This window comes from Culex pipiens, chromosome 3 (assembly GCF_016801865.2).
Source record: "Culex pipiens pallens isolate TS chromosome 3, TS_CPP_V2, whole genome shotgun sequence".
NCBI lineage: Eukaryota > Metazoa > Arthropoda > Insecta > Diptera > Culicidae > Culex > Culex pipiens.
Window position 1 is genome coordinate 79,913,693 of NC_068939.1, and position 24,991 is coordinate 79,938,683.

A 24,991-nucleotide genomic window follows, 5' to 3' on the forward strand; every position below is an offset into this window, starting at 1 on the left:
CAACAAGATCTAAGGATTTTTGCTGTCCCTATTCAGACTGTAGTCCCAATTCGCCCCAGATGACGGTAATTATTTCTATGTAGCCCCTTAGAGCAATCCGCTCGGAAATTGCTATTTTCGAAGGTTAATAACTTTTTAGCAAAAAACCCAAAAAAATAAGGTGTCTTCGGGAAAGTTTTTCCAAATTTAAAGAAGATATTAGTTCTGAAAATTGGTAAGAACTGGATAGTTATTGCGCCTTCCATTGGTCAAAAACTGAAACAGTTGCTTTTCTCCATACAATTTGACGATTTTGCCCAAACTTGGTGGTCAGTGGTCAGAAAATGCTCAAATTTTGGAACTTAGACTAGTGATCAATCTTTGATTTTAGGGGGTAGCCCCAAGTAAGCCCAGATTTGGACCATCCTAACCAATGCACAGTGGTCCAGATCGCAAAATTAAGTGGAAAATGGATTTTCCGAAAAATGGTGACGTTTTGGAGCTTTGGTGTCTTCAGAAGAGTTGTTGCAAATGGAAAGGGGCAACTTTTAGTTTGGTTCAAAATTAGGGTGGTTCACGATTAGGGTGATTTTGAAAATCTAACTTTTCAGGAATATTTTTGGGAATTTTTTTGTCTTCTAGAAAGTTGATGGGCTTGCCAATCCAAGCAACTTTGTCGAAGACATCAAAATTTTATCTCGTAATCTACGCCTTCTATGACCAAATTTATAAAAAGCATCTGAGCAAACCTTCAAAAATCAGTTTTTTGAACGTGGCAATTCAGGGTTAACTTTTAGAGAAAAGTGATATTCGGAGCACTTTTAGAGCTCTACAAAACAAACATTTTCATTTTTTGACATGTCAATTTGGACTTAAGGGTCAAAAGTTACAGCCATTTTAAGGTAAAAAAGATGCAAATTTAAAACTTAAATATCTCAAAATGGCGCAAGCCAAATTTTGAGCACTAGGTTGCATTTGAAAGAAGAGATCTAGCACTACAAACGCTGAAAAAATCTCAGGGGTGTTTTTCTTTAAACTCGAGATATCTTCATTTGAAAAAGTCTAATTTTCAAGGGAAACCCATATGGGACCACCCTAACGAAATTCGAAAATTGTCCAAATATATGTTTTTCCATGTAATTTTGCCCGCTAAATCTGAATCTGCCCTCAGAATTGAGCCAAAATGTCAACAAATCGATTTTTGGTCATATTTTGGGTTTAAATGATAATTTTACATGGAAACCCAAAATATGACCAAAAATCGATTTGTTGACATTTTGGCTCAATTCTGAGGGCAGATTCAGATTCAGCGGGCAAAATTACATGGAAAAACATATATTTGGACAATTTTCGAATTTCGTTAGGGTGGTCCCATATGGTTTTCCCTTGAAAATTAGACTTTTTCAAATGAAGATATCTCAAGTTTAAAGAAAAACACCCCTGAGATTTTTTCAGCGTTTGTAGTGCTAGATCTCTTCTTTCAAATGCAACCTAGTGCTTAAAATTTGGCTTGCGCCATTTTGAGATATTTAAGTTTTAAATTTGCATCTTTTTTACCTTAAAATGGCTGTAACTTTTGACCCTTAAGTCCAAATTGACATGTCAAAAAATGAAAATGTTTGTTTTGTAGAGCTATAAAAGTGCTCCGAATATCACTTTTCTCTAAAAGTTAACCCTGAATTGCCACGTTCAAAAAACTGATTTTTGAAGGTTTGCTCAGATGCTTTTTATAAATTTGGTCATAGAAGGCGTAGATTACGAGATAAAATTTTGGTGTCTTCGACAAAGTTGCTTGGATTGGCAAGCCCATCAACTTTTTAGAAGACAAAAAAATTCCCAAAAATATTCCTGAAAAGTTAGATTTTCAAAATCACCCTAATCGTGAACCACCCTAATTTTGAACCAAACCAAAAGTTGCCCCTTTCCATTTGCAACAACTCTTCTGAAGACACCAAAGCTCCAAAACGTCACCATTTTTCGGAAAATCCATTTTCCACTTAATTTTGCGATCTGGACCACTGTGCAATGTAATGCTAAAACTACAAGATAAATGAGATGTTACTGAATGGAACAATGTTCAAATGTGCAGCTCAATTTTTAAATATTGGATCCATAATCTACAAAAACTGAGCCCAGCAATGGACAGGCAAATTACTTAGTTTGATCAATCTATTCTTGATTCTCTATCTTGCAAATTATTTCTGGGAAGAGAACACACAATCATTGATTTGAGATTTTTTAAGGTATTAGTTCAATTTAAAAAAAAATTGGAAAAAATTTCGGGGGGGGCTGCAGCCCGAAAGCCCCCCCCCTGGCTACGGGCCTGGCGTTTACTGAAATCAACTTCAAAAATGCCGAGTACCGTCATCAGGGGTGACATTGGGTCTGGGGGGTGAGATTGGGTCATACAAATTTCAGCATTTTTGTAAGACACAATCTCACCCCTGATGACGGTACTGTTATCAAATAGAATTTCACATGGGTGTAGTGGATTTCGATAGGTTTTTGCCTTAGGAACAATTACAATTACAACGAAAAATTCCCAAAAATCGTTTAGAACTCGGGATTTGCGATTTATTGTAGTAATCATAGAAAAATCATCTTTTGTTCTTAAACATTGAAAATTAGTTCAAATTTCACTTCAAATCACAGTTAAGAGACCCACGAATAATGTTCTGTATTCATATCCAGGAAGTCGTCATTTTTCATTGACAACATAATTAAGTTGAAAAACTAACATAATCCATCTAAGTGGTTGGTGCCTTCCTCACTCTTTACCAACTATTGGTGATTCGATGGGTTTGGACACAAATTTCATCTAGTTTCCGCAAAAAAAGTACACAAATATCACTTAAGTGGTCATAAGCTCGACACAGGGTTGCCAGATCTCCAATGTTTTGGACTAGTTGGAAGGTCTTTCGATTACCTAACCAACGGTTGGTTGGATGATGGATCCGGATATAGTTTCAATACATTTAAGTGAGATACTCCCTCAAAAAAGTACAAAAATATCACTTAAGTGGTCATAACTCGAGACAGGGTTGCCAGATCTTTGATTTTTTGACTCATTGGAAAGGTTTTATGATTACAGGAGCGGCCGTGGCTGACTGGTTACGGTGTACGCTTTGTAAGCGAATGGTCCTGGGTTCGATTCCCATCTGCTCCCAACGAGAAAGGAAATATTAATCTTAAAACTCTGAACATGAACGAAAAATCAAAGTCGCTCGAGTCGGGGTTCGATTCCCCGCCTTTTGGATTGGTAAGCAAAAATGCTATCCACTAGGCCATCACGGCTTAATGAGCTATGATTGGAAGTAGGAATACTGTTACTATCAACTATATACGCGCTGGGTCCTTGTCCATTTGACAAGGGTTCGGAAGTTCTAAATAACGTTTGAACCCGATTGGTGAAAACGTTCTTCAGGGCGGGGCTTGTCGATAAAAGCTGAGGTACCTCGCGCTCGGCTAGCCAGCGTAGAAATAGGTCACCGAAGCTCGGAGCTGCTAACACCTTCCAAATGCCTATGCGAGTTATTTGCATGTATAGAATATAGATCTTAAATACTTGGAAACAACTCAATTTGTAAGAAGTGGCCGCGTGGTCCCTTTGGTTGGTTGCACACACACACACACATTGGAAAGGTTTTATGATTACCTAGCCAACGGTGGGTTGGATTATGGATCCGGACATAGTTTTAATACATTTAAGTGGGAACGGCCTCAAAAACGTACATATCTAGATTTTTTTTTTTTTTGAGGTCCGATAAACATATGAAAGACAATAGTTGGTTCTTTTCCAAAAAAAACTCTGGATATATATCACTTAAGTGGTCATAACTCGAGACAGGGTTGCCAGATCTTTAATGTTTTGGACTCGTTGGAAAGGTTTTATGATTACCCAACCAACGGTGGGTTGGATTATGGATCCGGATATAGTTTTGATACATTTAAGTGAGATACGGCCTCAAAAAAGTACAAAAATTTCACTTAAGTGGTCATAACTCGAGACAGGGTTGCGAGATCTTCAACGTTTTGGACTTGTTGGAAAGGTTTTATGATCATCTAACCAACGGTGGGTTGGATTATGGATCCGGACATAGTTTTAATACATTTAAGTGAGATCCGGCTTCAAAAAAGTACATACATATCACTTAAGTGTTCTTAACTCGAGACAGGGTTGCCAGATCCTCAATGTTTTGGACTCATTGGAAAGGTCTTGCGATTACCTAACCAAACATGTATAACATGACGATATTTGAATCGATTTCCTATCACTTATCCAACATCCGGATAAATACAAAAACACATTCTTAAACATAACTTTTGAACTACATATCGAAACTTTATAAAAATCAATAGGTACGTATGGGACCTTAAACCAAATCGAATGCAACTGGTTTGACCAAAATCGGTTCAGCCAGTGCTGAGTGAGAATTTTGGTCACATACACACACACACACACACACACACACACACACACACACACACAGACATTTCTTCAGTTTTCGATTCTGAGTTGATAGGTATACATGAAGGTGGGTCTACCAGCTTTCTGTGAAAAGTTCATTTTTAGAGCAGGATTATAGCCTCAGTGAGGAAGGCAAAAATGTTTTTTTTTGCCTAACATTTTGACGAATTCCGAAATCTTCAAAAACCAACTAAAGTGAAATTGCCACCAAAACCAATACCGTCATCTTGTAGGCAACTTGTTTCTGAACATTTTTTTTTAAATTAGTTTTAGGTACTTCAGTGCCAAGGTACAGCCATTTTAGTCAAATAAAAATGGCGAATTTACCATTTTATTTAATGAAAACTCAATTTTGTCACTAACATCACTGTTTCAGCCCTGTTTCCAAACCTTGTGCATTGTTTTATAATAGCAATTGACATGCAAAATCAATAGTTTTCATTGATTTGGATTGAAAACTCTTCAAACTATTCTTATTATTTTAACCAGTGTATTAAAATATTTGTCAGTATACGTATTCTTTACTATCCTTAGGCTGGTACAAATTTTATTTAAAGTTTTTATGGCTTGTTATTTAAATTTTTATATTTTTTTAATTGATATCAAATCATTTGGACAATAGCATACATTTGTTGATCTTTTCTTATTGTTAGATATCCGCTATATAAATTATTGCAAATTTCAAGTTGTTAAAAAGAGTAAATCCATTATCGTTAAATGCAACGAGCAAATCCTAGGGATTATCCGCATCGACGTCAATAAATTTTCTCTTAAGCCGTAAACATGCTAAATGAGATTGACAACACTGCTTGTACAAGTGTAATCCAATATTCTGTCAGCAGTATGTGTGGTGTGTGCGTGTATGCTATCAACACCGGTTGAGTAGACTCATAAATTAAGCAGCAGCAGCAACATCGCCAGCAAAAAGTCAACTAGTATGTCCTGGTGATAATCCTTTCGCCTGCTCCTCTACTTGCAGTCGTAAATCTGGCAAAACTCTCAGTCGCCAAAGATTGAATTGAGAAATTCTTTGGAAAATGAACTTGAGTTTAATTTATCATGACAAACAAGTGTTCTAGATTTATTATAAAATGATGTTATATTCATAGAAGTATTTTAGATTTTTTTTAAATATTTTTTCAATAAAGCTATTTTTAAACTATAATTATTTAATATTGTTTTAAAAGACCAAAAACGTTTGTTAACCAATCAATAATATGAATTGATATTAAACTTACTTTCCAAAGAATTCGCTACCAGGAATGATTGTGATGGATGTGAGGAATAAAACTGATTGCAAATTAATAGCTTCCATAAATGTTAATGACACCCCATTCCAAAAAGGAGGCGACACCCCCGCGGGGTTTTAATTCTGTTGGAGTAAATAAGAAAGAACTAGAACCGTCACCATGTCACAGGCTATAGTGGAACGAATGTTAATGTGAAGATATCATTGCTTCTGGCGGCAGTCGTAAATCATTCGCTTTACGGTGACGATGTTATTAAGATTGAATTATCTTACGAGGTATTTTTGGCTTTGATGTTATTGAAGTCTTTCTCACTGCTTATTTAATATTATAGTATTTTCTTTCAATCTAATCAGTCAAAAAATGCCATCATTTTCCGAACAGTTTTATTAATTTTTATTTGTCATTTTCACTTCCTTTTTCGACCTTACTCGCTAAAATCGCTATTTTCTCTCATTTGTTTTTACTTCTTCTTTCGACTCATGCGTAAGCTTTACTAATTTTTATTTATGCTTTTCTTCCAATTCTTTGTCTTGAATTCTCCGCTGGGAAAGCTACCTAAATCTATTTGTATCGAATTGTGCCACCCCAACCCCTTCTCCATCCTCTAACCTCACCTCACTCACCCGGACTAACCTTCACAAGTGACGTCGCTCCCTTCCCTAAATCTATGCCTTAAATTTTACGGGCTGGTCTCGTAGATCTTCGCCAATGCCATGCTGCTCGCTGGACTACGCGGCCGCGCCTGCTTCCCGGGAAGGCGATCCATCGTCAGTTATTTTTTTTTTTCTCTGCATCGGAGACGATCTACAAAAGCATCCTTCCGAGTATTTTTTGTTGAGTTAAGTTGAGTAATTATTTGTACGGAATCACTTCGATGGCATGCCAGAGGGTGTTCTATAGGGTGGTCGTTCTGGGGACTTCATCGGGGCAGGGCTCGCACAGTTTTTAAGTCTTTTTGTTGATTTTTGATTTTTGTTTGTTGATCCTTACAAAACTAGTTCCCATTCGAGCTGATGCTTAGCACGTAGGGTTGGGCGGCGCCCCTACCGGGAGGCGTCACGAGCAGACTAATAGTAGAAAAATCTGTATGGCGATGGGGTTGAGTAGGATGGATAATTGTAATAGCTTGGGTAGGCAGAGGCCGCGGCGGCCGCAGTTGGGGCAGCGGTGCTGGCCGGGGTGGCGATGGCAGCTGAGTAGTAAGTTCGCTGAGGGTAGTCATACTGGGGCTGAAAGGCATGGGTGACGGCACTGGCCAGGTAGGGGTTGTACTGGGGCTGAAAGGCAGCAAACTGTTGCTGCTGCTGCTGTTGCTGGTAAGCCGCGGCCATCAGGGCCAGCTGACTCTGGTAGCTGGGGTAGGTCTGGTAAGCGGACTGGTACGCGGACGGGTACGACTGGTACGGATTCCAGCTGTAGTAGGTCGGAACGTAGCTCGGGGTATACGCCGGTGTGTACTGCGCAGGGCTGCTCATGTAATCACTCACGTACGGATACGACTGAGGCAAGACGCTCTGGGCCTGTTGACCATAGCCTCCAAATCCAAGCTGCTGCTGCTGACTAGCCGCAATCACCTGTTGCTGAGCCTGTTGCTGCTTTGCCTTCAACCTCAAGCTGGCCAAGAACTTCTCCGTGTCAAAGTTAGGTGCCAACGTTCCGCTCATCTGTCCGATAGCCTGCTGCCGAGCGTCGTCAATTTCGGCCTCGATTTCATTCTGAGAAACGCGAGCCTCCTGAAATCCCGGTCCAACCAACAGTCCCATCGGAATTTCCTGATCCGCAGCAACCAGTCCATACTTTCCCTTGGTGACAAGTTTCTTGTTCACGGTGATGGGCAGACCCAGCGAACCAATCTCGGACGGTTTGATGCCGGCGATGGCAGTGGCCACGGGACGAGCAACGGCCAGACCACCGTCTCCAACAACGGCGGTGGCAACGGGTTTCGAAGACGCAACGCCACCCTCACCGGCGATGGCAAGACCTGTGGAATAAAAACACATGATTATTTTTTGATTTTGTAAAAAAAAAAAAACAAATCTTGATAGACGCTGTCCTCAACCTAAAAACTATGCCAATAAAGGTAGTCCTCACATTTTAATGATGTTTTTTATCGAAAAATATTTCATTAAAAGTTATCAGAACATCAAACTTCACGGCGACAAAAAAAAGCAAAGTAATCCACTTTAACGACCCCCGGGTCTTTTGTGGTCTCTGTTGCAAGTTTCTGCTCATTTCTAGGCGTCCGAAGGTTATGTGTGGTGAGTCACTCAAAACCTCTTTTACGCAAATGGACCGACGTTTTACTTCCCCATCCGATAGAAGGCGTGGTCAGGCAAATCTCGTCTCGAAAAATGCCACCGGGTCCGTCTGGGATTGAACCCAGGCCATACTGGGATTCAGAGGCTACCACGCTAACCACTAAACCACCGGACCCGACTTCACGACGACACGGAATCCATTTCTGATGATGTAAAAAAAGTTTTAAATTATACTCCAGCCTTAAAGTTTTCAATTAATTCTACGTGAGTCACAATATCCAGGACAGTATTTCTAAATAGTAAAACTTTGTGATTTTTCTCAAAGGCTCTCACATATCTTTCAAGCGATGGAACGAAAGTCATTTTCAGCTAAATTCAAACCTTGACAATTTTGCCAGATGTGCAAAACCATTAATTGATGGGTTAACCCCTTCTCAAATAAAATTGCAATTCCGGTATGAAAATACTACCTTTTCTGTCATTCTATAGCAGTGATTCTCAACTGGGTCTACCTAATTTACATTTACATGTAGGGAAGAGTGAGGATACTTGATCCCCGGGGACACTTGATCCCGAGTCTGTATCTCGTCAGCGTGTGTGTAAAAAAATGACTCAAACTGACTGTAGAATACAAAGAGTACATTTAATCTAAAAAGCACTTTTAAAAAACACAAAGAGATCTTTTTTCTTTGTTTTAATGTGTACAAAAAACAATTCAAATTAATTCAAAACATTACTTATCGTTTGTTTGTTAAACTTACCAACTACAAACCCTAACGCGTTTGACGTAAATTAATCGTCCTTCTATTTTTAACAGTCACTGAAATCAGCCTTGAGAATAAAAAATTGGTTTAGTTTTTTGTACTTAGATTCCTATAGCTTAGTTGAAAATGACTTTTGAACCATTTTTTTTATTATTTGTAAACAAAAATTACCAGCTTTTGAAAACATGCTCAATTTTTGTCAATTTAAATAAAATTCAGACTTTTAAAATATTTTTTTTATTTTGAACACAAACGTATAGGTTTTATGTAAAATTGCTGTTACTCACAGGAAATAATAGTTTGGATGAATAAGAAACATGTTGCTTGAGATTTCTCCAAATGTGAAAATACCAGTTTTAAATATTTTATTTTCACGCTTGACGTGATTCAAAGAACACATCTGATCAAATACCCTTGTTTAAGCTTGTAACTCATGCTAACAGTTCATAGTGTAGTTCAAGTTCGTTAAATTCACAGTTCGACGACTCATATTTTCAAAAGCAGTTTTAAAATAAAATACCGTAACGTAAAAGTGTTCTTTTTGCTGCAGACGAAAAAAAGGACGATAGCAAGCAAACAGCCGAATTCTGAAATCTAATTATGTTGATCAGGAGTTCGTAATCGCGTATGCAGTTTTTAGAAAAAAAACGTCGTTTCTAAAGCCGTAAGCAAAAATTCTGTCGTGCTTAAAAATTCGCAAAGAAATTTTTATTGGCCGACGTCTAGTTTCACCTTGAATTACGTGATTTTTTTTTAATCTTAGACACTAGGGTGAATTCCATCAAAAAATATATTTTTGTATTAAACCTTAACAATCGCCAAACCACGCCCCCACCATAAAACGTCCACGTGATATATCGTCACTTTTGTGCTATCTCGTGACACGTCCTATTATTTTACAGCAGACGTGTCACAAGATAGCACACAAGCAACGATATGGATGGCTCTGACTCATACAAGGTATGAGCAAAAAAAATTCAAATACATTTCCATTTCATTGCATGGAAGAAAATGTGTTTATTTACCACTGTCCGTTTTCCTCATTTTTTTTTATTTTAACAAAAATTCAACATTTTCAAGAAATAATTTCAAAATATTATTCAGATTGAAGTGCACACACTTTTAAAAACTAAATAAATATAATGGCTTTTGTTCTCATCACAACTTTTAACAATCATTTTTGTTTTTTTTTTCGCATTGCGTACATAATGAAACGTTGTTCTCGACTGTATTACACAATTAGGTTGTTTTTCGGCTCAGCAGTCAGAGACAAATTCAAAAACTTGTAGTTTTTTCTTTTTTATTCCGACGTTTCGACGCAACATGTCGTCTTCTTCAGGGGATTAGAAGAAGACGACATATTGCGTCGAAACGTCGGAATAAAAAAGAAAAAAACTACAAGTTTTTGAATTTGTCTCTGACTGCTGAGCCGAAAAACAACCTAATTGCGTACATAGTTTGAAATGCGGTTTGTTGTTGAAGAACATAAACTGGGTTGATCATTTTCGGTAATAGAGTTTGAGGCCACTCGATCTCCTCTTGTGTAACCCCTCTGAATGAAATGACACTGGGGATGATTGGGATAAATTGTTCCTTTACAGTTTTCTTTTTTTGAATATTACGACATTAATATTACGAAAAATATTTTTTGGCCTAATTGGTTCTCTATGAGCTCTTAACACATGCTCTGAACGAAATATTGTTTAAATATTTAAAATATATATTTTAACTGCTTCTTACGATTTTATTTAATCATCACTGAATTTTTTATAAGTTATTTAAAAACCGAAACTGTAAAGTGCACAACTTCAATGAGTAAAGCTATGATTTAAAAAAAATATATTTTTTGTATGAAAACTTTAAATTTTTTACCAGGGATTCGATCGTAGCAATCGGTGCGCGCGGGCGCGAAAAGTTTTTGCTGCGTCAAGTTTTTGCGTTTTTCTTCAATTTTAGGATTTCAATGGAATTTCACGGTTATTTTTAGTTTCAAACCAAGTGTTAATACAAAGAAAGGGTTATTTTGTGAGAGTGGTGTCCTAAACGTGTGAGTCGGTGGTTTTTAGAGTCAAAACGGAGGTTTTGGCATCTTTTCCGGGAGCATCGCCGAGCCCTGTTTTGCGACAAGATGGTCATTTCTGCTGGTTTCGAGCGATCTGTCGGAAGCTAAAGGTCTGATGGCAGTGGTCGGTAGGGGTAGAGTGGCTTTTTCAGTGGAATTTTTCATTGCAAATCAGGAAAATTTGGATGGAAGCAGTAATTTTGCGAAAAATCCAAAAAATAAGATGGCGGATAAGCGGCTGCAAATTAAAATGAAATGTCGAAAAAATAACGTACGGTGAAGAGAGAAAAATTAGAGTGATAGCGTGTGCCAGGAATGCACGAGCACGAAATTTAAATCAAACATGTGTGTGAGCTTTTATGGAAACGATATTCCTTGTGATTCGTTGTTGTGAGAGGATGAATAACGGTCGCCGTCACCGTCGTCCTCGCAAAGCATGGAAGAGTGAAAGAGAGAGAGAGAGAGAGAGAGGCGAGCTGCGAACCGCAGCAAATTCTGGTGGGATGAGATTGTCGGAGAGCTTGCTGAGCAGCATTCAAGCTGTCACAGTAGAAGTCGATGACTACTAGCAACCTACTGGGATCATTCGGGTGAGCTCGTTCTATGTTGTACTTTAGTTAACAATAAAAAAATAAGTATTTATAACTTAACTAACTTTAACCTTTCAATTAAATCATAATTATGTTAACGAATTCCACCAATAACATTCATTTTTGTAGTAAACCTAGTTCGTTATGAGTACATATTTAAATGTTTACGTTTTTTAAGTTTAATTGAAGAAACTGTCACTTTTATTTTATATTCGATTTGAAATTTACAGCTTATGGATCCATCTGGTGGCTTCATTGACAAGATTAACAAAAAAATGTTTAGTCACAGGTATAAATTGATGCATTAAATTTCAGATCCAGTCTTTTTGATTTGGAAGATTTCTAACAAATTGGTCAATTTCTTTTTTTGGGGCACAATTTGCCATCAAAATACATTTTTCAATTGTTAAAATTCAAACATTACAGCTTTGGATCCATCTGGTGGTTACATAACGGGTATAAATCTGTAACATTTTTTTTCAGGCTCTCAGGGGAGATTCCATACCTTAATTATATTTGCTTATTATTTCTTGAATCGTCTCGATTTTGGCACCAATATTTGATTTGCTAAATTGTCACAGAGGAGATGACATTCATAAAAAATATCAGTTTGATTTCTTGGGTTGTCACGATTTTGGCACCAATCAAATTTGCTTAATTGTATAAATACAGAAAAAAAAAATAAAATGTTTAAATAGCATCCCAAATAGTCAATATTTTGTGTTTTGCTGTGGTAGTTTTTAATTTATTTTTTTCAGCATTTTATAATTATTGCTGCCAAAAGCGGAACAATTTATAACTGCCAAATAAAACAAGGTTTGACAATTGTTTTGAAGTTTTTCTTTTCAAGCCCCAACATGTCTCTCTAATTTGGTTTTAACTTAAACTGTTGCTTTTAATTTGCTTAATATTTATATGTTATTTTAATAAATTAAATTGCTGCTTTAATAAGCATTTATTGCTTCCAATATTTATAATACTATTTTGATAATTAAAGATTCGAAACAACTTGTTAAGATCTTATATATTAATAATATCGTATATTTATTTTATCTTATATTATTTTCCTAATATTTCATACGAATTCATCTTAGTTTATAATATTCACTATGTTTACTTTATTTGTTATGTTTATCAAATTTATTATATTTATTATATTTATTGCATTTATTATATTTATTACATATATTTCAAACGCCTAACAACCCCCCCAAAAGAAATACTAACCCCTCTCAAAAAAAATCCCAGGGCCTTCATATATTTTACGGACTGGATGAGGGAGTCGTGGATCGCCTGGCCCAAGTCACATGAATGTCATTTTCTTTTTAATCATATCATAACAAATGGTTGGATTGAAAATGATAATCTTTTAAGGTCCTTAAGATATAAGTCGGTTACTAACCAAACCGTCTCAGTTGAAACATACTGTGGTCATGGCCAAGTCCTGCCAAGACGGGGGTACTTATACATACATACATACATACAAAACTTTAAATTTTTTACCAATTTCAGCCTCGAGTATCATTAACAACAGAGATCTTAAAATAATCAAAAAATACTGCTTGTGGAGCAGAGAATCATTTTTTCAGATGATTATTAATCTACAACACATAGGGAAAATTTACCCATTTTAATCAGTCTAAGCCGTTCGACCAATTCTCATCACTTTTGCAGTTTTCCGCTATTAAATCAACATTTGCAGATACATCAACAATGGAGAGTTGCTTGCTCACTTCGATTTGAGCTATTTATTACTTTGTTACTTTGAATATTATTTTGAACAGTCAAAAACACTTTTTGAAAGCTTTAATTCATGATCAAAGTGTTCATTTGCTGATAATAGAAATAGGCTGAGAAAGTATATTTCCCCTATTTTGATTTAAGTTACGAAAGTTTAAATATTTGGTCCAAAAAGTATCTTTTTGATGTACGCCCTTTTGAAATATTGATTTTTGTGAAGAAAACCCTGTTCAAAAATAACAAATTTTTAATAACCTAATGAGAATAATCAAGAATTATGGCCATTTAACTATGATGTATTTTGTCCATAATAACTTGCATGCAAATTCTCTGTACGAAAATTTCTAGTTAACACTGGAACGCCCAACGCATGTCCAACTTACACGGACGCCCAAGCCTCCCAAAAAAGGTGGAACGGTAACTTCAACTCGCTGGTTCTCGGGCATAACTCAACCAATCAGGACGATTCTTGTTTCCAGTGATTTGTAAGAATGTCTAGATGATCCTACAATTTTGCAGAACTTGATTTGAACAAATCTGTAATTTCTGCGTTCGAAAACATCGTTCCACCTTTTTTTAAACGACAGCCTCCGCGGATTTTTTGGCGAATTTTTTTTTTGCACGCGAAAAAAAAAGTTGGAACGATGTTTTTGATCGCAAAAATTACATATTTGATCAAATTAAGTTCTGCAAAGTACTAGAATCATCTCGACATCCTAATAAATCACTGGAAAGAAGAATCATCTTGATTGGTTGAGTTATGCCCGAGAACCATTGAGTTGAAGTTACCGTTCCAACTTTTTTGGAGCCTTGGGCGTTGGAATGTTAATAAAAATTGAAATTTCACGAAACATAAGGTGAGGTAATTTTAGAAACTACCTACAATCTACATTTTCACACACTTTCGCAAAAAAAAACAAATATTTGCTTTTAATTTTAGGTTTTCTAACACTACATATAATAACAAAATTATCAATAGTTCAAAAGGATGTAACTCAAATTGTTACCATTTAGAACAAATCTGAACGCATTCAGCGTCAAAAAATTATCTCTTAAAACTTATTTTGATGTCTAGTATATCAAATATCAATTCCTGTTGTACTGTGCATAAGTTACTCACCAACTGGCTTAGCTTCCGCGATCGAAGCCTCCTTTTCGGGCGAGTTCACCTGCACGCTGTCGTCAGCCTGGGCCGACACGCTGTCCTCCTCGCCAACATTTTCCTCCTCTTCCTTCTTCTTGTGGTGGGCGGTCGTGGGCTGCGGCTTTTCCTCCTCCTTGCCCTTGAATCCCGGGAACGAGGTGACCTTGTAGCTCGTGGTCTTCTTCTTCTGGGCATCCGACTGGGCGTTCTGCTGGTCGTATTCGGCTAAAATTTGAAGTTTGGGGTTAGTGTTTGAGTGTTTTAAAGGGGGGAGAAGGGTGTTTATTTACAGTTGAACAAGAACTTGATCGCGTCATGGTCGTCGTCCTGCTGCTGGATGTGGGCCAACTTCTGCGCCGCCACGCCCAGCTTCTCCAGGTTGTCGGCGTACACCTTCTTCTGGTCCGGCGACAGTTTGCCCGTCTTCTTGACCTGGTCCTGCAGCGTCACAAGCGATGCGGCCGCCTTCTGGATGTTGAGCAGGTAGTCGCCGAAGGACTGATCGGCCGCCCGGATCTCGTCGTCCTCCGCCAGGATCTCCTCGTTGTTCTTCAGCTCGTCTACGATCTGGTGAACTTTTAGTTCCATATCTTCTTCGTCTTCACCGCGCAGTATTTTGCTCACCACTGTTCCGTCCGAGTTCTTGCGGATCTCGAGGATTTGGCCGCGGGCACCCCCGTAGAACGGCAGCTTCAGGACGTCCGCCGCGGAGCGATGTTCGGGCCTGCGGAGAGATGGTGGGGGAGGGGCGGGATCGCCGGAGAAAAATGGGGAAGAGAAAGAGAGAAACGAGGGCGTCAACACTGAGACCAAATCGGACGAGGTCATGTTTTGGGTGGGTGGGTTTCTGACGGGGGTCTTAATTACCTAGTAGTAGTTCAAGAGCACGCGGCTTGGAAGGTGGTTTCCAGGACGGGCAGGAAAGGTGGTGAGGCGGGAGATAGTGCAGGAAAGGTGGTTGAAGAAGTAGGTGTACACAGCTGGATGCGGCCGTGCATCCCAATAAGGCTTAGAGGAGAGGTGCAGCGAACTTCAAGCAAACGCATGGTATATTGGTATATTTACAGTGAACAAAAGCGTGAAGACCTAGAAAAACTGGAATGTTGCGTGCAGGTCACGTCTGCGCAAGCGGGTCAACCTGTCAATGCAAGACCTTGATCAAGAAAGGGGAGGTGGACGTGCGCTAAGAAAACCAACTGTTTTACACTATTTACAACCAAATATTGGTGTGTTTTATTGTTCGGAACCGCTTTTATGTATGTGTGCAATGCATGAGTGTGTGAAGTCTTTTTGTTCTTACGAATAATTAATTTACATAGTCTACAATAAGATCGGCTTGGGCGTGCGCCCTCCCGTTGGCGCCCACGATCGCCACCGACTGCGGTCGGAAGAGGATCTTGGTTGAACTACCGTGCTTGAGAATGGCGTGCGACACCGGAGTCGAGATCGCCGTCCCACCGTTGCCGGAGATGGCCTTCGAGTTAGGTTCCAGAATGAGCGAAGCTTCGTCGCGGTTGTCGGTCGTTGGGACGCCGTAGAAGGGATAGCTAGCGGTTCCTGTTGGAAGCACGGGGGATCGTGCGATCGGTTGATCGGCGGCCGTTGATCCCGAAGCTGTCACCAGGACGGGTTGCTCGGGTAGAATCGCTTGGAACTGGGACGCATCTTGCTGTATTAGTGGAGCGAACTGTTGAGGTTGATATTGAACCGGTTGAACCGCTTGAACTGGTTGAATCGCTTGCAACTGCAGCGGGACAAGCTGAACTTCCACTGGAGTCTGTAAGCGAGCCGACTGCTGCTGCTGCGCAGCTTGACGTTGAGGCGCTGCCGGTCTAGCTCTCGCTGGAGTCTTTGGCAGCTGCACGAGCTTCGCTGGTTTCACCATGCCCGGTGTTACGTTCCGCAGCTTCGTAACTTGCATCTTTTGCACTTTGAACTGCTTGTTCGGTTGCTGAACCGCTTGTACGTACGGTGCGCTCATGACGCGCTTCGGTTTCTTCTGCTTCCGTCCCTGGGTCAGCGAGGCGGGACGTCCCCGTGCGTCGGTCAGCTTGATCGGCGTAACCGTAATCGGTGGTTGTGGTGATGGATTCACCGCGCCGCCGTACGTTTTCGGGATCCGTGCGAACGGATGCGGTGCGAACGCTTCCGCTGGAATGAGCTGAAACGAGCCTTCACCGGTGCCGTAGGGGAAGAACGTAGCTGCCGTTGCTGGCGGTGGGTAGTTCAGGTTCACGTTGGAACCCGGTGCAAGCAGGTAGGGTGAGGGAAACTGTGACGCTGCCTGCTGTGGCTGGAAGGGGAAGAAGCTTATCGTGGCAAAGAGGTGGGGAGAGAGAGCAGGGGAAAGAAAAGAACATTCGATTACTTAGCTGAATCGCGAAGCTGAAGTTGGCGGGGGTTAGAAGCGGTTACCGGCGGTACTTGCTGTTAGGAACTAGGCTGAAGATTAGAGGTTACGAGTGCGGGTTGCAACCACCACGGCATGCACGGTCTTAGCGCTACAAGTGAAACAGGTTTGTTTTGTTGTGGATTTTACTCTAGAGTTTTATTTTAAAATTAATCCTAAAGTACAATACTATTACGGTCAAGTCGAATAAATGCGAAATCTTGGCAGAGATCCGGGTGTCGGACTTGTAGTGACGATCTCCAGTGATGGCAAGTGTCTCGTATGAAATTTGTACACAAGATATATACAGCATGGCCACTTAAACTCCTCTCAAAAACACGGCTCAGTTCCGATAGTACACCACGGGTCCGTTCGCCACCAGGACGGCATCGAGTGGCAGGCTTCTCTTGGTAGCATTGATCGTCTTGCCCAGGTCTACGGACTCCGGTACGGCGTAGATTTTCGCTCCCGGTCCGGCAATCGTCAAGCTTCTTGGATGGGTAATGGCCGTCCCGTTGGGACCGACAATGGCCGTGCCTCCGCTTCCGGCCGTTGCAATACCTCCCGGTCCGGCGATCGCAATCCCTCCCTGGCGCACTCGCAGACGCTGGATCACGATGCCGCCGTTGCCGGGGTCGGTTTGACGGTTGAATAGCCCGAATGGACCTTTCTCCTGTTCAAGCTCCGCTTGAGGAGCGGTAGCATCGGATGTTTCCGAGATGTCTAGTTGTTGCAGTTCTTTAATGTCTGACGGTTCCAGCGTGGTGGTCGGAGTGCTCGAAGGAATGAACCGGTTGGTGAAGTTCTGGAAGGTAGCCGTTATGTTGAAGCTGCGACTAGTGCCGCGGACACCTTTGTTCAGCATCATCACCTCTAAATCAGCCTGCTCGTCACTGTTCTCCTCGCTGGAATCAGTCAATTTGCTGTTCATAAACTTATCATTCGCAAACTTTTCCGTAACGGGCAATACCTGCTGCTTTTCGTCCTCATCGTCATCCAAATCGTAATCAACCGCGTCCAGCACCTCATCCAGCAGGTCCTCATCCACCTTGTCCTCCTCCACAACCTCAGCCATGTCCTCTACCATACCTTTCCCCTTCTTCACCTTCTTCTCCTCATCGTCCATGGCCTTTCCCCTGCTCCTAAAACTCTGCAGCGATCCAAAGTTGACCGTGCTCGGAATGTACCGCACCTCGCTGGACCGCCCGTCCGCCGACGGAACCGCGATCGGCAGCACGAAGATCTTCGGACTCAATTCCTTGCTTCGCTTAATCTCCAGCACCTCCCCGGACTGAAACGCCCTCGGACCATCCACCATCGGAACCCGCAAGTACGGTGCCGGATAGTAGTACACCTGTGCCCTGAATGGGTCCACCGTAGACACCAACCGTTCACCCGTGAACTGCTTGAACATCGGAACCGGTGCCGCGGGACTCATGGTCGTGGTGCGAAAATTCAACGGCTGGTAGACCGGCCGGGGATAAAAGTACCCTTCGTTGAAGTTGGACGTCCGCGGAAAGGCCACCTCCTGCTTCTTCCGGTAGCCCATGGCGATGTTGATGCGTTCGATTTCGCGCAGGATGCGTTGCGTTTCCTCGATCGAGCCACGCTGCTCGATAAAGGGGGGATCCACGAGGGCGCGGGGTTGCGCGAAGAGGCGCCGCATCAGCTGGGGTTCGATTCTGGAACGAGGGGAAAGAAGAAGAAAAAGGGGAGGGTGGCTCAGTGCGATGGGAAATGATTGGTGAGATGTTTGTGTGAAAATGGGAAGAGAGTGTTTATCGAGAAATATATAAAATATTAAGCTATATGGAAAGACATTATGTACGGTTGAAAGATGAGTTTTTGCGGATTTATCTCACCTGAAAATATTATATTTTTTTCGATGATTTTTTATTTTTCCCGTGATCAGTAGGTTGATTTTAATCAGTGTTTTATGCCTATTCTACAAACTCCAAACATTATCTATCCCAGGTATGTCAAAATATAATCTGGGGCATAAGAAAAATTACTACTTACTTATTTCGACATTAAAAGTAGGGTATATATGTTATTACCACGGCCAAAGATTACTGCAGACCATACTTTTTTTCAAAACATTGACAAAGTCATATGAAACATGTAAACTCTTAAACCCAAGATGTCTTAAACATTTATGAGTTTTGCTTTCCAACGCTTTTTGAAGATACAAAATGAGTTCAAATTATTGTTTTGCGGTTTTTTGTCCGAAATCAATTTAAAAAAAAACAGGTTGAGTTGTAAAAGATTAAAATGTATCCTATATTTGCTGGACTGCATGTTGCAAATACACTTTTAACTAAAGCAATCTTAGAATTTCTCCAAGGAAAAAATGAAAAATTCTCCAAAAGGGCTCCAATTTTTTAGAGACTTTGTCAAAATAAGGTGGTAAAAAATACGGATCTTGAAGCAAACTTTAAAAAAAATGAATCAAAGCTTTGATTTATATGAAACATTCCTTTGATTAGCTAAATCTAGCTAAATATTGAAATAGGTGTGTGGTCCAATCCAATACCCGCTACACAGTTAAAAAAATCATGGTAAAATTTCATCTAAAACGGAGTACATCTTTTATGTCAGAAAAAAGCTTTAATTTTACCTCTAATAATGTGTAAATTTACATCTGGCAGACACTAGGAAAAAATATCTGTAATCCTAAAAAAATATCAAACCGGCGATAGTTATATCTAGCTTACTAAGTCCGCGCCCCAACCCGCACGGCCAACTCGCCGCTGTGAAAACTGGACGATCAAAGCCAATGTAGCTCTATGTGCTCCGTACATTGTATACTGTATTTACTGCATATACGATACATAGAGGTACATTGGCTTTGATCGTCCAGTTTTCACAGCGGCGAGTTGGCCGTGCGGGTTGGGGCGCGGACTTAGTAAGCTAGATATAACTATCGCCGGTTTGATATTTTTTTAGGATTACAGATATTTTTTCCTAGCGTCTGCCAGATGTAAATTTACACATTATTAGAGGTAAAATTAAAGCTTTTTTCTGACATAAAAGATGTACTCCGTTTTAGATGAAATTTTACCATGATTTTTTTTACTGTGTAACCGGTAGCGAAATTATGGGAAAGTATAGTTTGTATCAGACTTTGTATATGACTTATCTCAGTCCCGGGTATTAGGTGGTGATAGCCCTCGCGCTGCTTCCAACGACCCGTTTCAGAATGACAGAGCTCCTTGCGGTCCAATTCCGAGGTCGCTGGGCATTGTTTGGCTCCGCCTAAACATAGAAGCAAGCATCTGAAGGAAACTCGATCTATATTTAGACTTCCAATCCCCTCAGGCAAATCAGGGATCAGCGCGTATTTAATATGAGAAGATAACATGTCGTCAGCTGTGTGCTATCTTGTGACAACGACCATTTAGTACTTTTTGAGAAAATCGATTTTTAAAGTTTGATGATAAATATTTTCAAAACTATGAACGGTAGAGCCAAACTTTTTGAAGCAATCGGTTCGTAAACTATCGCTTAACAAACGCTCCAAGTTGCAACTAATTTGGTTACACCAGTTAAAAGATACAGTAAATTATGTAATCAAAAATCTGAAAAGCACGTGTCACAAGTGTGTTTCGAAAGTAAAATTGTACTACGTGTCACAAGTGTGCACAGAATTCCCATACAAACTAATATAGGTTTAAATCATTAGATTAACCGACTTAATCAGTATATTTTCAAAAACAAAAGGTTGCATTGCCTTTAGAAAGTATGTGTGTACATAAATTTGTGAAAAACAAGAAAAATTTTCCACATTTTCCAACAACATGTATGACGTGTCACAAGTGTGCACAATCATTTTGATGATAAATTGGTCTATGTCACAAGTGTGTATTGCGATATCCGGGAAACGGAAGCGAGTTTCCAAAATTGGGTTAAAGCATCTTGTAGTGTTTGTTAAGTATAGCAAAACGTCATCATTAACTCATTTTCGACCAAAATGGTCTATGTCACAAGATAGCACACAGCTGACGATGTTTCAACACTTCGGATCAATTCACTGCTAGAGTGTAAACCTTCTGATGGCCGACTGCTTAGCGTGCCAGACCACCAATCCAAAGGTGTGAGTTCGTATCCCACCTGATTCATTTTCGTTTTTGTTCATATTCAAATTTCAAATTCCTGATTCCAAATTTCAAAGGTACCGACCGGGATTTGATCCCTGAACCTTCTGCTTGGGAGACAGAAGCTGTAACCATTAAGCCACGGAGCCGGTTGAGCTAAATATTGAAATAGGTCCTGTGATATTTGAATTTGTATATTTCAATGTCCTAAGAGCTCATAGGGTCTTTTAAATAGAACGTATCTCATTTTGAGGTGATGCAGCTATGTTATGCTCCATGTACTTAATTTTTGATATTGTATGTGAAATTTGTTGTGTGGGCGAGGAGGTTTCAAAAGCCTTTAAAAACAAATCTAAATTAAATTGTCAAAGAGTCCTAACTGCATAGGAAACTACATATGTTGTTTTGAAAATTTACTATAGAAATTTTGTGTCATATTTGTATTGTACAATCCACTGTTTTATTTGGTTTTCTCGAAACTTCAAAATTCATTTAAGAATTTGGAACAATTATGCAATTATCTACAAAAAAATGCTACAGAAAGAAAATTTTGACATAGTTAGGATTGGGTTCCATTTTCAATTTCAAATTGCTTTTTTTTCACAGATTTTGACAGAAACTTATTTTCTCATTTCCGTCTTAGCTATATATAACAAGATTTAAATTGAAACACATTTTCAAAGCTAATGTCAATGTGCAAATCAAATACTTTTTTCTCAAAAATGGGGAATCGCACTAATTTTATGAAATTGATTTATCATGTAAATAAAAAATCCTGTTAAATTTTTAAAACTTTACCTTTGCCGTTTTTTTGTTAACTTGTGGAGTATTGTTGAAGTTTCAAAAACATTTCAAATTCTTCAAAGTTGTATGTTAAATCATGGCTGGTTTTCAATTTGTCAAAAAATAAATATAAAAAAAACTGTTTCTCCTCTTCTTATGTTGGTGGGTCACAATATAGAATAAAAAATAAAAAATAATAATTCAATAATTCAATAATTCAAAAAAAAAGTCAAAAGTAGTTTTTCAATGAAAAAAAAAAGGATTACTTAAGAAATGATAAATCTATGAAATGGCTGGTTAAAAGCAAATGACATTTTACAATCAAATGTTGAATCTCAATTTAACTATTGATTTTGTTTCAAAATCTCGATCTGATGATAGTGATAATACATTTTGAGTTTAAACTTGTTTGACCTTGTAATTTTTTTAAATATATTTTTCACATGGCTTTGGCTTTGTTTTTTTTCCTAACATTTCCTTAATTTTAAGTAAAATTGCAATAAATGTAATTATTTTGGTGATGTCTTAGACTACACCCTTGCACATTTGTTTACAATTTAAGTGATAATGGTTTCACTATATAGCAGAACATTCAAAAATCAGGCAAATATTGAAAAAGGGCTGTAATATTTAATGTGAAAAAAATAAAAAGGTAAAGGGGTATGATAGGATATGGTATAATAAGTCAAATACTATCACAGTCAAATTAACACCAAAAAAGATAAGTGCAAATTCAAATACTAAAATAAAACAAGATAAACATAAAACAAGAGAAGAAAACTTATTCTCCGAACAAAAGTTGCTTAAAAAGACCTTTTGAACAAGACAAAAAAGAAAAAAAAACTAGTCCTTAGAGGGTTAAAAAGAACCGTCAGTGGGGGTGACTATGGGTCAAAAAATGATACACCTCTCGTAGTTTCTTAATAACAAAAACATTGTAAATAACATCGAAAAAATTTAAACGTATAATTGTACTTAAATAATTCATTAACATTTTCCCAAAATATGGTGGAATTTGATGAACTCTACCTTAAATGCCAATCGTTTGAAAATTTACCCAATCTAACCCCTTAGAGGGTGTTCTATTGGGTCAAACGAAACTAAAGTTATGCTCAAATACAAAGATAGGATCAACACAAGTCATTTAATAGAGATTCTTGTTTGAGATAATCGCATTGACATGCTAAAATGTTTGAAGTAGAAATTTTCAAACATTTGAGTACTTTTCGAGCAAATTCAATTAAAATATTTAAAAGTTGATTTTTCGAAAGGTCATTTTTGGCCACCCTCAACTTTAGGCAGTTGCCAAAATGACATGATTTGTTCTAGAAACGAGATTTTTTCAGCTAAGTCATCTTAAGAAATGTCCCCTACACAACCCTTTTAGCAGAATTTAGTTTCATTGAGAAGAATTTGAACATCTGAAAAAATGAGAAGAAATTTAAAAATCCGTAAAAAAAATTCCTAGACACAATGTCAACCACACTGACGGAACCGAAAAGTTTAACAAGGTAAAAAGTTTATGATAATGGCAAAAAGTCATAAAATCCAAAATTATTTCTATCTGGTCAATTGGACACATAGGTACCTATAAATCAACGTACTTCACCATACTGTTCGGAATAAAAAGTTTCATAAAAACAGGACAAAGATAAATCCGCATAAAATCACCTTTATTCAAATTAAACCATAGATAACCAAGTTCAAACAAACGATGAGCTTCTGCTTTCGTAGTCCAAAAACGTATCTAAAGAAATTGATTTGGTCAGTCAGCACACGGTGCACCATTCAAAGAATCGATCGACTTTTGACACAACAACACATGGAATTAATAAAACAAATTTTGTTAAGCACAGCAACTGAAGCAAGCAGCTCATCATTGGTATTAAACTTGTAGTAGAACGCTTTTTACAGAGATAGGGTAAGAGCAAGCAAGGGAACATTAATCGAGATTAAAAACGTACCTGTATTTACGCTACACGATATCGTTATTTGTGTGTTTTCTTCGCAATTTATGCCTCATTTCAGCAAATTTACTGTTACAGAGAAAGCACATCACAAACAAGGCACATTCACTTGGTGAGAGAGAGGGAAAAGTTAGAACAACAACAACAACAAAAAATGCATCGACTAAAACGAACATAAATCGAAACACAAACACACGCAAGCGATTCGCGATCGGATTCTTCTCACACATAATTCTTCCTTTAGAACAAAAACAACAGAAAAAAGCACAGAAAGCCCACCAGTTAAGGGTCCAGTGCGCGGATAAAAAGCATTCCCCCGCCCCCCTCGAGTGGACCCTTAACTGTCGTGAGCACGCGATCGTAATTTCGTTTTTTTTTTCTTTTTCATGTTGCACCGCAGCTGCTGCCGTCGTCATCGTTCGTGTGGTCGCGTCGTTTCGTCGTCACGAGTTTTGCAGAGTCATCGTGTGTTTGTGAACCCGCGAGATCTGATCTTTGTCAGATTTTCTTCCCTTTTGCAGAAGCTTCCCGCAGGAAGCTGCGAAAGTGGTGATTTGTGGAAACCCGAGCAAAGCATATAAAAATCGAGAGAAGAACACAGCTTGTTATTAGAAGACGCGTAACAAAATATGTTCTCGATTAGTTTTACTCTTTTGTCTCGGTTGTTTTTCTCAATAAACTAATGAAAGAGCTTTGTTAGCTGGGCCTCTGAGGAAATTATATTGTTATTATTATTCTGTTTTGGACTTTTGTTCCACTATTTACTGCACCCACTCTTCTAAGCTTTTCCATCAGCATAAAGCTCTTTCATACACGAGAGTGAGACTATATTTATATCTCTTCTCTAATTTATGTAAATTATCATCTCTGCCAAAAACAAATTATAATTTCAACAAAATGTTTTGATTGAAGTAAGTGAAAATTACGACATATTTTATACATTTATTTGTTTGAATTATCTGATAATTTCACTATTAACTATCACATTATAACATTTTAGGAAATTTTAGTCTTAACTTAGGGTAAATAGATGTCCCAAATGGCATTTTTAAGTTAATAGGTTTTTTTTTAACTATGTTCGATTGTATGAATGTTCTGAAGACGAACTAGGCTTTTATGACCTAAAAAGTAACTAGGGACTTCAAATATTTTAACTTTTTAACTCATTGAGAAAATCTCTCGATAATCTACCAAACAATGAATCAGATGATAAATTCGGAATAAATATCTCGTAAGTGGATTAACATTTAAAAATGGCAATAAATCATGTTTTGGTCTATTTTGATAGTCGTGATAGTTGAATTCATGATAATTCTTTTTTCCATGAATTCAACATGGTAAATATGATTAATAGTTTTCAAGTTATCGTCGAATGAAAAATTGAGAGCTGATTAGAAAGCACTAAGAAAAACATACTTTTTTAATTTTAATTTTTTTTAAATCTCTAAATTTCGGCAACCAAAGTTTGGATACCACCAAGGGTTTCCAGAAGTATTTATTACT

General features: G+C 38.6%; 1 protein-coding gene across 1 annotated transcript in view; it reads right to left on the reverse strand.

The window, feature by feature from the left end:
* Window positions 1-6,063: 6,063 nt before the first annotated feature.
* Window positions 6,064-24,991, reverse strand: part of LOC120428904 (uncharacterized) — a 97,765-nt gene continuing 78,837 nt past the window's right edge. Inside the window, exons 3-8 of the mRNA XM_052709918.1 lie at window positions 16,991-18,326; window positions 15,571-16,548; window positions 15,374-15,393; window positions 14,546-14,979; window positions 14,232-14,480; window positions 6,064-7,678 (exon numbers count right to left, since the gene is read on the reverse strand). Coding sequence (XP_052565878.1) covers window positions 6,765-7,678; window positions 14,232-14,480; window positions 14,546-14,979; window positions 15,374-15,393; window positions 15,571-16,548; window positions 16,991-18,326 — 3,931 coding nt within the window. The 3' untranslated portion in view covers window positions 6,064-6,764. The remainder of the gene's footprint in view (window positions 7,679-14,231; window positions 14,481-14,545; window positions 14,980-15,373; window positions 15,394-15,570; window positions 16,549-16,990; window positions 18,327-24,991) is intronic.